The sequence below is a fragment of the Solea solea genome, chromosome 21 (assembly GCF_958295425.1).
Source record: "Solea solea chromosome 21, fSolSol10.1, whole genome shotgun sequence".
NCBI classification, from domain to species: Eukaryota; Metazoa; Chordata; class Actinopteri; order Pleuronectiformes; family Soleidae; genus Solea; species Solea solea.
In genome coordinates, this window is record NC_081154.1 from 1,477,341 (window position 1) to 1,493,414 (window position 16,074).

The window sequence follows — 16,074 nt, forward strand, 5'->3', positions numbered from 1 at the left end:
GGGAAATAAAATTGATTTTAGGAAGGCTGTTTGGGTTTCAAACCTGTATAAACATAAATGTGTTTCAGTTTTGCTCAGTCACAATATCTACGTGAGTCAAAATGTCTACAACAACACATTTATGTTAAACATCTTTATAGGGCTTTCTGGGTTTTTTTCAGCTTTTTAAATGTGAATATTTTCTGGTTTCTTTGTTCCATTTAACAAAGACATTTTGGTTTGTGGACTAAAACAAGACGTTTGAGAACATCATCATTTTTCCGGACCAAATCAAGTACTTGACCTGATTAGTGGAGAAAATAATGGGCAGATTAGTGAAGTATGATCTCCATCTTTACATTAATAACTTTTACTGTGAAACTATTATGCAGAAGTGTAGAAACATCCAGAACCTTCTGGAGAAGTTGGGGCTTTATCTCAGAGTCTTCATCTGCAGCCTATCACAGGCTGCTGCTCCCTCAGGGCGGTGGTGGCCTTCAAACATTTAAAAAGACGCCGGTGTTGAACTGAAGCTCTACTCAGCTTCTTATTCTTTTAACACAAGGGGAAAAAAACACCTAAGAGCAGTCATGGTTGTCTGGACTGAATCAGAGCTCAGCATCATCAACAGCATCTTCTCCAGCCTGGACTATGAGGACATCGGCCCCAAGGCTCTGTGCAGGTACACACAACTTTATACTTTTTGACAAATTCTCTGTATTTTCTTATTTTAACACATGACAATTGTTTCTTCTCAGATGTCTGATCGTTTACCCCTGGACTCAGAGGTATTTCGGTGGCTTTGGTAACCTCTACAATGCCGCTGCCATCAAGGGCAACCCCAACATCACAGCGCACGGAATCAAGATACTCCACGGTCTGGACCGCGCTGTGAAGAACATGGACAGCATCAAGGAAACCTATGCCGAGCTGAGCACCCTGCACTCTGAGAAGCTGCACGTCGACCCCGACAACTTCACGGTAAAGTTTAATCACACACTTCTTTCATATTTTTCCATTTATTACTCCAAATCCAAAATAGTCATGCATGAAACTTTGTTCTACAGCTGCTGGCCGACTGTTTGACCATCGAAATCGCTGCCAAACTGGGAGAAGACTTCCCCGCAGAGACCCAGGGCACCTTCCAGAAGTTCCTGGCTGTGGTGGTGAATGCTCTGGGTAAACAGTACCACTGAACGTGCTGAAGCCCCCAACACCTGGAGAAGATCCTCAACATCTGACTCAGTTATGTGTCATGTATCCTCTTCAGTGAGAAATAAAAAGGCAATTCAACCAATAATGTAGCTGGTTTTCTCTTTCTTTCTTATGTTATGTTGTGTCGAAACATTTGTATAAATGTATTTTGGTTACTTAATGTCTATATAGTATTCTATTGGTATAATGGGAAGTCCATAGCCAAGTGGAAAGAGGGTTGTTGGGTCAAGTCCCTACCCAGGTTAAGGGCTGGATTACCCCTGAACAAGTTACCAACTCCCATTGCTTATTGTTAATTAGACACTCAGCCAATTCAAATGTGCAGATCATCAAAAATTATGTTTGTATAGTCTTAAGAGTCAAAATTGTTCTATTTTGTCGAATCATAGATTTTGTGAAAATACATGTTTATTACCCATCACCTTCACCTTGACTTCCACTGCAAATGTGCCCGTTTCGGCACTAATAATTATAATCTTATTTTTAGGACAAATCACAGTTCAAATATTTAAAATAATTTTGTATAAAAAATGAAATGTTTTTATTTTTGTTTTTAGTCACATTAATACATTAAGACTCAAACGTTTTTGTTAAAAGTTGTTACCAGGGCAATAAAACCCTTTATAAAGACACACTGTAAAACTATAGCATTTAATGTTAATGTTGTGCGCTCATGTACTGCAGGTATTATGAAATAATTATTGAAAGATTAACCTTTCTTGTAAAAAAAGAAAGAAGAAAGGGAATATTAAAATCCAATGTGGGAAGATATTACACAGAAATACTTAATAACTAACTAACTAATTAAAAAACTAACTAGCTAACCAACTACAAGCTGGCAAACTATCTAGCTTGATAAACTACTTACTATTTAAAAATATAAACCGCAGAAACCCATTTAAAAAGTTCAAATGTAAAATAAAATGTATTAAAGTTTTAAAAAAATTCAAAAACCTGAACAAATTTTTTTGTGCATAAATGTGTTTCTGCTGTTTATATTTTTAAAATAATAAGTCTGTTATCAAGCTACCTAGCTAGCTAGTTTCCTAGCTTGTAGTGGGTTAGCTGAGTAGTTCTATAGTTAGTTAGTATTTCTGTTCTGACCCAGAAGAACCAAACTCAATAAAAATAGTATACATTTTTTTTTTTTTTTTTTTTATTTTGTCCATGGAAGAGATGAGCGACACATCACTGAGTCAGATGTTGAGGATCTTCTCCAGGTGTTGGAGGCTTCAGTACGTTTAGTAGTACTGTTTTCCCAGAGCATTCACCACCACAGCCAGGAACTTCTGGAAGGTGGCCTGGGTCTCTGGGGTAAAGTCTTCTCCCATTTTGCTAGCGATGACGATGGTCAGACAGTCGGCCAGCAGCTGTAGAAGAAAGAAGAATTCATGACTTTCGTAGTTTATGTTTTCCTACACACAGATTTAACGTGGGAAGCTCAATGTAAGATGAATATCAAACGGAATGTACTACAAAATCTGAAACTTTACATTAAAGTTGTCGGGGTCGACGTGCAGCTTCTCAGAGTGCAGGGTGCTCAGCTCAGCGTAGGTTCCCTTGATGTTGTCCATGTTCTTCACAGCGCGGTCCAGACCATGGAGCACCTTGACTCCGTGAGCTGCGATGTTGGGGTTGCTCTTGATGGCGGCAGCATTGTAGAGGTTACCGAAGCCACCGAAATACCTCTGAGTCCAGGGGTAAACGATCAGACACCTGAGAAGAAACAATTGTCATGTGTTAAAACAAGAAAATACAGAGAATTTGTCAAAAAGTATAAAGTTGTGTGTACCTGCACAGAGCCTTGGGGCCGATGTCCTCATAGTCCAGGCTGGAGAAGATGCCGGTGATGGTCTTGAGTTCTTCTGGAGTCCAGACAACCATGGCTGCTCTTGGGTATTTTTTTTCTTTTATTCAAAGCAAATGAAGCTGAATGAAGCTTCAGTTGGACGTGTGTGTCTTTATAAATGGTTGAAGGTCATCTCCACCCTAAAGGGGCAGCAGCTTCTGATTGGCTACAGATGAAGACTGAGATAAAGCCTCAACTTCTCCAGAAGGTTCTGGACATTTCCAACCACCACATTTAATGTAGTAATAGATTTATAATTCATATTTATAAAGATTCATTTTGGGAAAACAGAACGTTCTCAGGTCAAATTGAAGAAAAGATTTTATGCTGTGAAGTAAAAATAATGAAGGTCAATATTTGACCATGTGAGAGAACAAGGACAACATTTTAATAACAGATTTTCTAATTATTAAAGATTGACATAATAATATTAAATACAGTTGAGGTGCAGTTTTTAATTAAATGCTGTAAATGATTTTACACAATGCTTAAATACTCCAAATCTAATTTCATGTAAGTCGTGAGGTTTATGAAAAGATAAAATTTGAACGGGTGGGTGTGCCAACAGTGAAATTGGCATCCTTATCTTGAAAGTTGCAGCGCTGAATTTTTTTTTTTTAACAAATTGGTTGTTTGTTGATTCAGTGAAAAACAGCACAGACAGAGTTAAATCCATTTAAAAACTTGAAATGGCATTTATTTTATTTTTTTAATTTAATCTAAACAATTGCATTCCTAATTTGAAGTAGTGGAATGTTTACTGGACAAAATAAAACAGCAAATCATCACAAGTCAAATAACTTCACCTGTTTTGAAATGATATGTACCGTCGAGTTGAGCTTTATCAGTTTTACCCAGTGTTTGACCTTTCTCCAAGGTCAAACACTTGTAAATTACATTTTGTTGTCATGTTAACATCTACATGTTATATATTTATGACTGAAATCCCTATTTTCCTAAGACAATTCAATCAAGAAATACAAGTTGTACACTTGAAGTAATGCTTTTATTTTGCATTATTATTTGCATTGAGCCCTGTGGTGACCCCCAGGGCTCAATCCTCGGCCCTATTCTTTTTGCACTTTTTTTTCCAGTCTAAATATTAAGTATATAAGTATATATAAATGTTATTATCATTTATACACACAACAACCTTTATTTAAGATTATCTGCATGTATAAATATAAATGTGTCATTTATAGATTTTTTTTATAGATTTATAGGTTACATTATCGATACATTTTTAGTTTGCGCAAACTTGTTTGAGTGTTTCCACTTTAATGTTGTCAACCATTTCTTTTTTTCAGTATATATATATATTAACTTTAATTAAGATTATTTGCATGTATAAATAAAAATGTATCATATATATAAATAATTATGGATATAACTTGGGTAATGCTATTTTTTTGGTCAACCCTTTTCTTTTTTTCAGTGTATGTATCAACTTAACTATATACAAATGTTATTCTCATTCATACACATTTATTTACTCTATATTTGCATGTATAAATATAATTGTATCATATATAAATGACTTAAAAGTAACTTTTGGGTAATGCTATTTTTTTTGTTATTATCATTTATACAAAAAAATAACATTCATTTTAAGATCAGTTGCATTCTATAAATCATAATAAATCTATAATAAAAAAGCAGGGTTTTCTGTCTTTGACCTGAAGTGGCTAAAATTTTCCCCGACTCACTTTTTGGATATTTGCCAGTGTCTGTCGTCAGATGCTGCTTCACGAGTGTTATCTGTAAAAACCACGCGTGCAGCTCCGCCTGCCTCCACCCAAACACATATTCACATATGTAATTCACAGTGATAAAGAGGACTATCACCATTTCCTCTCTGTGATAGCAAATAAATTTATACCCACGGCCAAAAAATTGGTTGTAATTAAAAAATTAAAATCACAGATAAATCTTCCCCACACAGTCTGACGGTGATAAGACTGAGCTTTAGTCGAGTGGAGACAGCCTTTGCTCTACATAAATGTTTTATTATTCATTTTTTAAGAATGAGTTGCAGATTCATTTTTTTTTCATTGGAATAATGTTTATTTTTAATTTGGCATTTTCTTTATTGACCTTATAAAGAAATCAGTAGTCCATTTAAGTTTTAATGTTGAAATATTTTATTGATATGACTAAAAATGTTACTGAAATTCAAAAAAAATGTCCATGTCTGTGTTGGAATATATTTTTTTTGTATCTTTTATTGTGTTGGATAAGTTTATGTTGATTTATATCTTCTAAGGTTATCAATAAAGGTTTATTGGATTTACTTTGTCAGGGTAGGCAAACTACCCATGAGCCTTTACATCAATAAAAATGTTGGTAGTGGACAGTGGATGCTTCCTCATGACAAATATAGGGACGCAATTAAAGCTCTATTTCTCTGCTTTACCGGCACGGCCTTCTACTGCTGTATCCTCCACATGAGGCTCAGCTGACATAGGGCGATGGGCAGGGTAGAGACAAACAACCATTCACTCCCACTCTCACACCTATGGTCAATTTAGAGTGTCCAATTTACCTAATCCCTAATCCCCATATTGCATGTTTCTGCAATGTGGGAGGAAAAACGGGGAGAACATGCAAACTCCATGCAGAAAGACCCTTGTCCACCATTAAATTTTGTACAAAATGGTTTGGTTTGATCTTACAAATCTTATAAAATGAGTGCAGGTTTAAGATAAAAAATATATAGAGAACGTTATTTTTGAAGCTGTTTTGATGTAATTCATTTAGATAAGATGATATGTTTTTAGGATGACATGTTACAAGTGTTTCACTAAATGAGTGAATAAAAAAACCCATAAGATTTGTCATGATCCCCAGGTGCTGCTCAGTGGCTGTTCCCTACTCCTATTTCAAGGAAGGTTTCTAGTAGAGGAAGGGTTAAATGCAGAGATGGAATTGCCCTAAGGGGATAAATAAAGTACAATTTAACTTCAATTATTGATTGTAGTTTAAATATAATGTAGTTAAATAACATTTTTGTTTGCTTAACTAAAGATTAAGGAACCAGATTATTAATTATTTGAAGTCAATTTTTTTTTATTATTTCAAAATTAAATATTGTATAAAATGGTTTAATTTTATAAATCTTGTCAAATCTGTGCAAGTTTGAGCTAAAAAATTAAATATTAATTTTGAAACTGATAAAACCATAAGTGTTCTGCATGCTTATATTGTTTTAATCAGTGCTCTTACCTTGTTTCACTACATGACTGAATAAAAAACACCAAACTTAACATTTTGTCGTGATAAACTATTGATTAAATTAAATTAAATTAAATTAAATTAAATTAAATTAAATTAAATTAAATTAAATTAAATTAAATTAAAATAAAATGTTTTGCCTTACTCAAGATTTTTCAGAACCAGGTTATTAATGATGTAGAAGTAGAAGTAACTCTTTTGTTTTTACAGTGTCGTTTTGTCATAAATGGTGGTTGATCTTATATAAATCACTCTGTGCAGGTGCAGGTGTGTCTGTGTCTTCACCTGTGACCTCGGTCACGTGGACTCTCAGTCTCACACGTAATTCATCATGTTGTTGCCAACTGTGAACAGCTGATATCAGGCTGATATCGGGCTTGTTGGCACGCGGCCACAGTGACCACTCTATCAGAGGTGGAGGTCCGGGCGCGACCTGCGTCAGAGGGACGCGGCTTGGCACGCTCTCGCGTGGGTGTGACCGCGCGGGCAACTGAATTTAAGAAGACCCGACACCGTCCGAGATTTTCAGGTATCGACAGAGAACCGAAGCAAACATGAGTCTCACCGACAACGACATAGCCACCATCAAGGCCATCTGGCCCAAAATCGCCAAGGTGGCGAATGAAATTGGTCCAGATTCTCTGGCCAGGTACGTGACTTTATTTATTCTATTTTTTTTGTATTTATTCATTTTAATTATTTATGTATTATGGTTCGAATGACCTTATTCTAACTGGAGTTATTAATTTAATTTAATTGATTTATTTATTAAGGTCTAGCGCAACTGGCCCTCTATTAATTTAATTTAATTTAATTTAATTTAATTTAATTTAATTTAATTTAATTTAATTATTAGGGTCTGCTAACGAATGACCATTATTTAATTATTTATTTTTATCTATTATATATTTAAATTCTCACCTTTGTTTAAGACTGAGCCATTTTTTATGGAAAGCCTCAAAATCTGATTCTATTTGTGACTTTTGCATCAATTATTGTTGTTTTTAGCTTTAATTTTTGTGTGAAAAGTGAATTATTATTTATTATTATTATTATTATTATTATCCTCTTATTTAGAAATTATTTAAAGTGCATGAAATTGTCATTTTAAAAATAATTTGAAACCGTAATTTCACAAGCTATATAGGTGTTATTTTCTTTCATTTTAATTAAAAATAATTGTATTATTTCTATTTGAAATTTCATTTATTTACTGATACAAAAAAGAAGATAAGAAAAAATTGCATTCATTCCTTTAAATAATTCATTGTGCATTTGTAGGCTAAATATTTAGATATGGTAATAACATTATTATTAATAATGAGTAATGAAAGCAAAAAAAGTCAAATTCTTAAGCAGAAGCGAGTAAGATTAAGGATTTAAATAAAGTAAATAAATCAAAAGTCATGTTAATCAAATAATACAACAATGATTCTATTATTAATCATTTACTAAATCAATCGTCGCCTATTTCAACAATCGATTAAATTGGTTTAAGAGTTTTTTTTTTAATGGGAATAATCGTCTCAATCACAGTTGGGACATAATTTGAAATCGTGTCCTCTCTGTTTTGCAGGATGCTGCGCATCTACCCCCAGACCAAGATCTACTTCTCCCACTGGTCAGACCTGAGCATCGACTCCACCAAGGTCAAGGAGCACGGCGTGGTGATCATGAAAGGCCTGAGCTTGGCCGTGGAGAAGATAAACGACATGACCAACGGTCTGCAGGACCTCAGCCAGAAGCACGCCTTCCAGATGAGAGTGGACCCGGGAAACTTCAAGGTCAGTCAAATACCTTATAATTATAATAGATATATACACATATATATGTATATACAGTATATATATACTAAGTATATATAAGTAAACCTTGTAAACCTTGTATTTAATGTTCATTTTCTTTCCACAGTTGCTGTCCCAGTGCATTCACGTGGTGCTCGCCAAGAGGTTCAAGGCAGAGTACACTCCTGAGGTTCACCTCGCCATGGACAAGTTCCTGAGCAAAGTGGCCCTGGCCCTCGCTGAGAAATACCGTTAACACGGAGGAGTTCAGACTGAGAACAACTACCCAAGCTCAATTTAAATGTTTGAGAATGACATAAAATAAATGAAGCAAAATGCATCAGTTTGTTGTTTCTGGTTTTTTGTCCTTAACTAAGCAACAATGTGAATTCTTCTTCTTCTTCAGGTGTTTGTTTGTTGATGTTAAGAGTTTAAGAGCAGAGAAACAAATAAAGTGCAAAACAAATGAAGAAATAAGATGTTTTTATGATTTCATGATGACTCTTATCTTTTTATCACCAAGAATGAGTCTGAGAAAAAAAGGAGAGAGAGAACACTGTTATTTTATTTAATATTCATTTAATTATTAATGTCACATTTCATTTATTTTATTTAAGATGTATTGTGTTGAACGACTCCAGAGTTGCAAAAGAAGGCCATAGAATTAGAATTATTAAATTAAAATAATTAATTAGATTTTTAATTTGGATTTGGATTTGAGTTCTTTATTGTTCTGTGTTTTACAACAAAATTACATTTGTGACAAAAATGTGATCTCAAGGCATAAATTAAAGATTTTAAGGCACAGAAGAATATTTTAATTTCTTCTACCTGAACTAAATACAGGTAATAACAGATATTTGTGTGAAGTCAGGAAAGATCTAATTTAAGTGAACTTTAATTTAACTTTTATTCAATTTAACTTGATTTAACTGAACGAAATTGAATTTAACCTAATTTAATTTAACTACATCTATTTTAAATTATTTTGACTAAAATGAATTTAACAAAATTTAATTTAATAACATCTATTTTAAATTAACAACATTTATTTTATTCAATTGAATTGAACTTAATTTAATTTAACAAAGTTTATTTTCATTTATTTTAACTTAATTGAATTGAACTTAATTGTATTTAAATGAATGTTACCTGACGAGTGCTGTGGCCACCAGTCCTCCTCCTAAGGGTCCAGCCCAGTAAACCCAGTGATAATTCCAGTAGTTCATCATCACAGCTGGACCAAAAGCTCTAGCCGGGTTCAGACAAGCTCCAGAAACATCGGCCCTGCACCAACATGATTTATTTATGTTAATAAAAAACAAATAAAAACTATCACAGAATTCATTATTAATTCATTTATTATTATATTAGATCATTTTTCAGAGAGCATTTCAGAGAAGCTGCATTCTCTTTAATTTTGTACAAACTCAATAAACAAATTTTTTTCTTCTTCTTTTTTTTATCTCACCCTGCCAGGATGCTGATGATGACAGAGCAGCCCACTAGAAAAGGCCCGTGTGGGGTTTTGGTTTTTCCATTCACGGCCACTAGAAGGAGCACCATGGTGACCAAACAGGTCATGGCCACTTCCCCAAAGATGGCTTTGTACAGCTGCTTCTCTGACGTGAGGATGTCAAACGCTGCTCCTGTAGCATTGTTGTAGCGCTCTGCTGGTGTCATCAACTGTAAAATAATAATACTGAATAATAATACACTGTATAAAACAAAAAAATTACGTTCTGTACCCTAAGAACAAAAAATTTACATTTTTTTTGTTTGGCATATGTGTAATTGTCCTGGTAATCCAGGTGGTAAGGTTGTCCATACTGAAATAATTTAGTTTTTATAATGAGGAGTGATGTTGACTAAAAACTGAGGGGGGAGAGGGAGTAAGTAATGCTACACAAAAAGAATAATGCAAAAATCAATGTCATTGTTAATGGCTTGCATATTCCAGGCTGAAATCATATCATCATGTAGTGTATGGACAATATTGGTCATTTTGTGGGGGTTTCTTCTGTTAAAATCTGTGTAATTGTGTTCAAAAAACTGTTAAATATATGTGAAAAGAAAATCAATAACCCTGGCGTTTCATAGCAGTATTACGGAGGGTACATTTTCGTCCTTAAGGTGAAGAATGTTACTTTTTTTTCTAAAGTCGCATTTAAATGATGTTTTTATATGTGAGTGTATTTTAAAAATAAAGAGCTCAAATCCTTCCAGAATATTATGTGTTTTCACGTTTCATTTTCATAATGACCTTGGCCATTCCAGCTCCAAGAACTCCTCCGATGAGCTGACACATGATATACGGTACGACCATCATCAGCTCCATGCCTCCACACAGGTAGATGGCAATAGTGAAGGGAGGATTGAAGTGGGAGCCACTGGAGGGAGAGGGAGGAGAGACAAAGAAAAAAAGGGTGAGAGAGCAGAGATTTAGTCAAGTAGAGATTATTATTGCGAGGGTGGAGCTGTTCTTTTATTTGTGTTGCAAGCTTCCTCTTCAAAATGTGAAATTCACACTTTGGTGGTTCAGTAGCTGTAGGAGTTAGGGGACTCTCAGGTGTGGCGTACAATAGAATTTTGTAAGTTATAAAGTAGAATTTTGTGTACCATAAAGTAGAATTTCGTATAATGTGAAGTAGAATTTGGAAGTTATTTCTGTGACAGAACAAACAGAAGTCACATTGTGGTCAAACAGGTGATCTTTACCTGATCTTCTCCATGGAAGCCACCATCACTGCCACGGCCAGTCCGTGCACCAGCGCCGGCTGTAAGCGTCCGGCTGCAGGAACGTTCTCGATGACTGACACACAGCCGATGAAAACAAAGAACATGGTGCCCACGAGTTCAGCCACACAGGGCTGGTACACTCTCTCATATTTGTTGACAGGACGAGGACTGGACTCTGTCCACGTCCTCTCCTTCTCCATGAGAGTGTTGCCTGTGTCGTCAGTTCCCAGTCTCTCGACTCCCATCTCTGTTCTTGTCTTAATCCTAATCCTGCTGGACTCTGCTTGTGTGTGTGTGTGTGTAGATAGTGCAGTTATATATTGTCAACACCAGTAGCTGACACTCTGACCTGTAAATGACTGTCATTTCACTTTCATGCTCATAAAAGTGTCTGAAGTTCCATGAAATGGTGTCAAAGAACTTCAGTTCAGAGCGGTTACTGTGATTACTAGTACTATATGAAGACTACTACTACTGCTGCTGCTGCTACTACTACTACTACTACTGTGCAAGAACTACGACGACTGCTGCTACTACTACTACTATATGACTACAAATGACAACAACTTATACCAACAGTACTATATAAAGACTACTACTACTGCTGCTGCTACTACTCTGATAACAAATGACTACTACTAATTATACTACTAGTACTATATGAGGACTACTACTGCTATATGACTATAAATGACAACAACTTATACCAACAGTACTATATAAAGACTACTACTACTGCTGCTACTACTCTGATAGCAAATGACTACTACTACTTATACTACTAGTACTATATAAGGACTACTACTGCTGCTGCTGCTACTACTACTATGACTATAAATGACTACTACAACTTGTTCTACTAGTACTATATGAAGACTACTACTACTACTAACACTGTGCAAGTACTACTACTGCTGCTCCTACTACTATTACTGTATGACTACAAATTTCTACTATTATACAACTACAACCTCTACTACTAAACTAATATAATACACTAGTATACTACAAATGACTACTACTACCTATACTACTAGTACTATATGAAGACTACTGCTGCTGCTACTACTACTGTGAAAGAACTACTACTACTACTACTACTACTACTTCTTATATACTACTAATAGAATGGAATTTCAAAATAAGAGTCCATGGAAGATTGTTTTTCACGTTATTAACTGAATTTAAAGTATTAAAAAACTATTTGCTTGTTGTTAAAAGTTGATAATGATATAATTCTATATTGTTACAGCAAACAATGTGTTATGTACTTTCTACATGTCAGTGTAGCTTTATCTTAATCCTGATTACAATCCACCTCATCATTATCATCAATCATCCATTTTCCATGTATATTTTTTACATAATACATACAGTATATATATATATATATACATATATATATATACACACACATATATATACATATATATATATACATATTGTATTATCGTTGAGTGAAGGGCGGCAGTTTATGACGGTAATCCAGATTTACAGTGCAGGGCAGTGAACTGCCTTTTTACCATGCTTTAAGTAGTAAAGTTATCACAGTATAGTTCTCCATTCAGGACTTCTGACCAAACAGTGAGTACAAAACAAAACTGTGATTGTTTGCGTACGAAATGAACAGTAATGGAATGTCTCTGAAGTTTGTCCAGAAGCCGTAACAGACGTGTAAAATCCCAAAGCAGGCTTAGCGCTCAGACCCGTATCCTTCCATTTAAACCTTTTATTGAGTCTTCAGATACAAACCCCAGCACTGAGTAACAGTCAACACTTAGAAAAATGATCCAACATGAAATAAAAACATACTTTTTGTCTGAATTCAAGCGATTACAGTACAATGTTGGAGAAAAGTGTTCAAAAGCGAGTCACTCTCACTTTAGGACAACTCGAGTATTCTGGTCACCAAACAAGAACCTGCAAAAGGAGACATTAACTTCAGTTATTAGTCATGGAGTCATGAGACAGAATCTCGTATACCTTAAAGCAGAATTTCGTAATCAGTACCTGACAAAGCAGACTGTGAGCAGGGCACCACATGTGGGTCCGACCCAGTAAATCCAGTGATGGTTCCAGTGACCGGCAGCGACTGCGGGGCCAAAGGCCCGAGCAGGGTTCATACAGGCTCCGGAGAGAACTCCTCTGAAACAAGAGCGAGGAAGTGCGAGGAAGTACAATGAAGTACAATGATGTACAATGATGTACAATGATGTGAGTGCCATGTTATTGACATAGTTATCAGCAAAGTCATGGATTTACCAATGACAATGGAAAATGTGTGTTATGTACAGAATGGATTTCAACTTTATATAAAACACTAATCATCAATTTCATCAACACACAAACATATTGTTATTAACACGACTATTATCATGGGAAACACAGGAGAAATAAGATAAGATAATAAGAAGTCGACATTTTTGAACTATAAAGAATATTGTGAGAAATATTAATTAACGATAAACTAAAAACAATTATTTTAACCTTAATGGATAAAGTTCATTCAGACTTAAATGAACAGGTTAATCATGGCGGTGTAATTAAGTTAAGTTAAGAAAAAATACATTCTTTACAATTGATGAAATCTAAAGAAATATTTCACCTACATTAAATATGTTAATTCAAACTAAAATTAAAATTATGTTGAATTTTTTTAAGTTTATCAAAACAATACATTCTTTAAAATGAATGACTAAAACATTTTTTTTTATTCTAAAAAAATAAACTCAAAAAGTATACGTACATCATATAAAACCTATAAACATAAATCTCAACTCTAATGTTGGAAAAATGTGTTTAGGGACCCAAAAAAAACTCTCCCGTGGCCCATCTGTGGGTTCCGACCCAGTGTTTGGGAACCACTGAAATTCAAACTAAATTTACCAACTTAAATGAAGATTACTTGCTTACTTAAACATGAATGACCTTTTTTTTACTTAAATGTTACCAGTGGAAATATATTATTATTATTATTATTTCTCATGTCTCACCCTGCCAGGATGTTGGCCGTGACCGTGAGGCCGATGCAGAAAGGAGCCCACGGTGTTTTGGTTCGTTGGTTGACGGCCGTCATACACACCACTGTGGTGAGGCACGTGCTCATCATCACTTCTGCTAACGTGGCTTTGCCGACGTCACCGACGCTGGGCTCAAAAGCCGCCCCGTGGACCGCGGCGTACGACACGGCGGGGAACGCGACCTGAGGGACGAGGAAATGTGTATTTAATGCAGAAAATGTTATGTTTGTTTTTTTTGGTGTATTTTGGATTATTATGTCCAAATAAATAAATGATGTCCAAAGAAATGTTCTTGTAAAGTTTTCCATACCTTAACCAAACCAGCTCCGATCATCGCTCCCAACATCTGAGCGGTGACGTAAGGAAGCAGCAGCACGAGCTTCATCCCTCCACACAGGTAAACACTCAGAGACACCACAGGGTTCAGATGTCCACCACTGAGGAGACACACACACACACACACACACACACTAAACTTTAATCTGTGACTCTAAAGTAATGTTGTGGTTAAAACCTTTTTTTTACTTAAACTTATAAACTTTTATATAATGAGCTTTTTATCGCTTTGGATTATTATGTGTTATTGATGCAATTTCAGATTTGTCTTTTCATGAAAAATACTTTATACATAAAATATAGTTTCCATGTAAAAGCTCGATAATGAACATTACTATAAGTGTAATACATTTACATGAAAATTCAGAGGAATTACAATAGGAAATAGGTAACACAGTTACACACCATAAAACTTAGAAAAACGTTCTTGTACAAGTCACTATGAAAAATAAAAAAGTTCCGTGGTGAAGTTTTATATAACTACGCTAGATTCAAATTTTTTATCAATTTTTTTTTAGATAAAAATATGCTAAATAAAAAATCTTTTTATATATAAATATGCTAAAAATTTGGGAAAAAATATTCAAAATATTATATAAAATATGCTAGATACATTTTTATGTAAAAATATGCTAGATTAAAAAAATTTATATAACTTTTTTTTAGACTACCTCGTTAATTCAGAAAAATTGTGCAGAAAAATCTACAAAACAACAATTAAAAAAAACCAAGATATAGACAGAAAAAATAACTTAAATGTTCCTGTTTTTAACTAGTTTCTATGCAAAATATCAAGAAAAATAAGAAAGATTCCTCAAATTTCTTAAAAATGTTGACACCATTAATAAATAATAACCAAAAACTTCACCATAAATAAATAAGACAAATAAGACACATGATCAAACCAAGCAGCAGGAAAGACAATATCTCAACTGTCTTTACCTGATTTGTCCAAACACAGTGATGAGCGTCCCCAGAGCGAGTCCATGAGCCACAGCCGGCTGCAGGACGCCCGCTGTCCCCGTGTCCCCGACGACCGAAGCACAGCCCACGAAGACAAACAGGCAGGTCCCGAGCAGCTCGGCCACACACGGTTGCACGTAACGCTGAAAAACCAAACCTCTGCTCTGCATCACCTGCTCCTCATCCTCACTCACGCTCAGAACCTCCAGCGTCTTATTACTCTCTGCTCCTGACATTCTTCTGACTTTCCCTGGACTGAACTCAGGGTTTGAGGACTGATGAGGTTCACATATATGAGCCATCACTGACACGGTCCTCAGAGGACACACATGCACGTCCAACATCAACCGCACCCGACCTGACCCGACCGGACCCGAACCTTCCTGCTATTGTTGGACCTTCGTCAACATCAGCTCATAAAATCACCATCGCAGTTATTAAGTGTCAGAAGAGACTTCCAGAGGAGATAACGACCGTGTTTCGCTCAACGGCGCCACAAAGATACCGGTTTTCTTTGGCCCCGAGCTCACGTACGTGATCTCAGGGTAAAAGTGTAAGTTACCAGAACACGACTTTTTTTTTTAGAATATTACTGAAGTAACAAGTTATACAGTAGAAAAGACCTGCGTACCACTGGTGGTACATGCACCACAGCTTGAGAACCATGTGTCTAACAGTATATAGACATAAGTATTAACAAATACAATGTTAACTCACATTAAATTCACTTCTCCTGTGGCTGAACTCTTGTCTCTGCTTAATGTGACAATAATCCTAAACAATAATCCAATTTCTAAATTTAATCTGAATAAGATTATTCACAGCATGTTACAGAGTCGGATTATATGACTCACTGGTGTCATAATCTGACTAAGATTCAACATAAAGACAGAGATCAGATTACTTCTTACTTGGAGTGCGTGACATTAGTCAGATTAAAGGATTACTTGACAATACT

The 16,074-nt window shown here is 35.2% G+C and overlaps 5 protein-coding genes across 5 annotated transcripts; 2 read left to right on the forward strand and 3 right to left on the reverse strand.

The window, feature by feature from the left end:
• Window positions 1-510: 510 nt before the first annotated feature.
• On the forward strand, window positions 511-1,279 carry LOC131448508 (hemoglobin subunit beta-1-like). The gene is made up of 3 exons (XM_058621042.1): window positions 511-661; window positions 738-960; window positions 1,047-1,279. The coding sequence occupies exons 1-3, from the start codon at window positions 570-572 to the stop codon at window positions 1,173-1,175; spliced, it is 444 nt and encodes a 147-aa protein (XP_058477025.1). The 5' UTR covers window positions 511-569; the 3' UTR covers window positions 1,176-1,279.
• Window positions 1,280-1,708: 429 nt separating this feature from the next.
• On the reverse strand, window positions 1,709-3,138 carry LOC131448506 (hemoglobin subunit beta-1-like). Its single transcript, XM_058621040.1, has 3 exons — window positions 2,987-3,138; window positions 2,688-2,910; window positions 1,709-2,564 (listed from the first exon to the last, which is right to left on the reverse strand). The coding sequence occupies exons 1-3, from the start codon at window positions 3,076-3,078 to the stop codon at window positions 2,436-2,438; spliced, it is 444 nt and encodes a 147-aa protein (XP_058477023.1). The 5' UTR covers window positions 3,079-3,138; the 3' UTR covers window positions 1,709-2,435.
• Window positions 3,139-6,788: 3,650 nt separating this feature from the next.
• hbae5 (hemoglobin, alpha embryonic 5) lies at window positions 6,789-8,398 on the forward strand. Its single transcript, XM_058620187.1, has 3 exons — window positions 6,789-6,923; window positions 7,851-8,058; window positions 8,186-8,398. Exons 1-3 carry the CDS (start codon window positions 6,829-6,831, stop codon window positions 8,312-8,314), a joined length of 432 nt encoding a protein of 143 aa, XP_058476170.1. The 5' UTR covers window positions 6,789-6,828; the 3' UTR covers window positions 8,315-8,398.
• Window positions 8,399-8,496: 98 nt separating this feature from the next.
• Window positions 8,497-11,189, reverse strand: LOC131448086 (aquaporin-8-like). The gene is made up of 5 exons (XM_058620186.1): window positions 10,777-11,189; window positions 10,322-10,448; window positions 9,530-9,744; window positions 9,211-9,345; window positions 8,497-8,588 (listed from the first exon to the last, which is right to left on the reverse strand). The coding sequence occupies exons 1-5, from the start codon at window positions 11,040-11,042 to the stop codon at window positions 8,543-8,545; spliced, it is 789 nt and encodes a 262-aa protein (XP_058476169.1). The 5' UTR covers window positions 11,043-11,189; the 3' UTR covers window positions 8,497-8,542.
• A 1,322-nt stretch (window positions 11,190-12,511) lies between these two features.
• LOC131448641 (aquaporin-8-like) lies at window positions 12,512-16,029 on the reverse strand. Its single transcript, XM_058621252.1, has 5 exons — window positions 15,096-16,029; window positions 14,128-14,254; window positions 13,791-13,999; window positions 12,808-12,942; window positions 12,512-12,717 (listed from the first exon to the last, which is right to left on the reverse strand). Exons 1-5 carry the CDS (start codon window positions 15,458-15,460, stop codon window positions 12,675-12,677), a joined length of 879 nt encoding a protein of 292 aa, XP_058477235.1. The 5' UTR covers window positions 15,461-16,029; the 3' UTR covers window positions 12,512-12,674.
• Window positions 16,030-16,074: the final 45 nt, after the last annotated feature.

Excerpts from the sequence above, each read along its gene's own strand:
- LOC131448086 (XM_058620186.1), bottom strand. The coding sequence starts at position 11,042 with ATGGGAGTCGAGAGACTGGGAACTGACGACACAGGCAACACTCTCATG. Across the intron at positions 10,449-10,776 it reads GCTTCCATGGAGAAGATCAG|TGGCTCCCACTTCAATCCTC; the intron begins GTAAAGATCACC and ends CTCTCCCTCCAG. Across the intron at positions 9,346-9,529 it reads ATCATCAGCATCCTGGCAGG|GGCCGATGTTTCTGGAGCTT; the intron begins GTGAGATAAAAA and ends ATGTTGGTGCAG.
- hbae5 (XM_058620187.1), top strand. The coding sequence starts at position 6,829 with ATGAGTCTCACCGACAACGACATAGCCACCATCAAGGCCATCTGGCCC. Across the intron at positions 6,924-7,850 it reads GGTCCAGATTCTCTGGCCAG|GATGCTGCGCATCTACCCCC; the intron begins GTACGTGACTTT and ends TCTGTTTTGCAG. Across the intron at positions 8,059-8,185 it reads TGGACCCGGGAAACTTCAAG|TTGCTGTCCCAGTGCATTCA; the intron begins GTCAGTCAAATA and ends TTCTTTCCACAG.
- LOC131448506 (XM_058621040.1), bottom strand. The coding sequence starts at position 3,078 with ATGGTTGTCTGGACTCCAGAAGAACTCAAGACCATCACCGGCATCTTC. Across the intron at positions 2,911-2,986 it reads GGCCCCAAGGCTCTGTGCAG|GTGTCTGATCGTTTACCCCT; the intron begins GTACACACAACT and ends GTTTCTTCTCAG. Across the intron at positions 2,565-2,687 it reads TCGACCCCGACAACTTTAAT|CTGCTGGCCGACTGTCTGAC; the intron begins GTAAAGTTTCAG and ends TTTCTTCTACAG.
- LOC131448641 (XM_058621252.1), bottom strand. The coding sequence starts at position 15,460 with ATGTTGGACGTGCATGTGTGTCCTCTGAGGACCGTGTCAGTGATGGCT. Across the intron at positions 14,255-15,095 it reads ACTGTGTTTGGACAAATCAG|TGGTGGACATCTGAACCCTG; the intron begins GTAAAGACAGTT and ends GTGTCTCCTCAG. Across the intron at positions 12,943-13,790 it reads ACGGCCAACATCCTGGCAGG|AGGAGTTCTCTCCGGAGCCT; the intron begins GTGAGACATGAG and ends CTCTTGTTTCAG.
- LOC131448508 (XM_058621042.1), top strand. The coding sequence starts at position 570 with ATGGTTGTCTGGACTGAATCAGAGCTCAGCATCATCAACAGCATCTTC. Across the intron at positions 662-737 it reads GGCCCCAAGGCTCTGTGCAG|ATGTCTGATCGTTTACCCCT; the intron begins GTACACACAACT and ends GTTTCTTCTCAG. Across the intron at positions 961-1,046 it reads TCGACCCCGACAACTTCACG|CTGCTGGCCGACTGTTTGAC; the intron begins GTAAAGTTTAAT and ends TTTGTTCTACAG.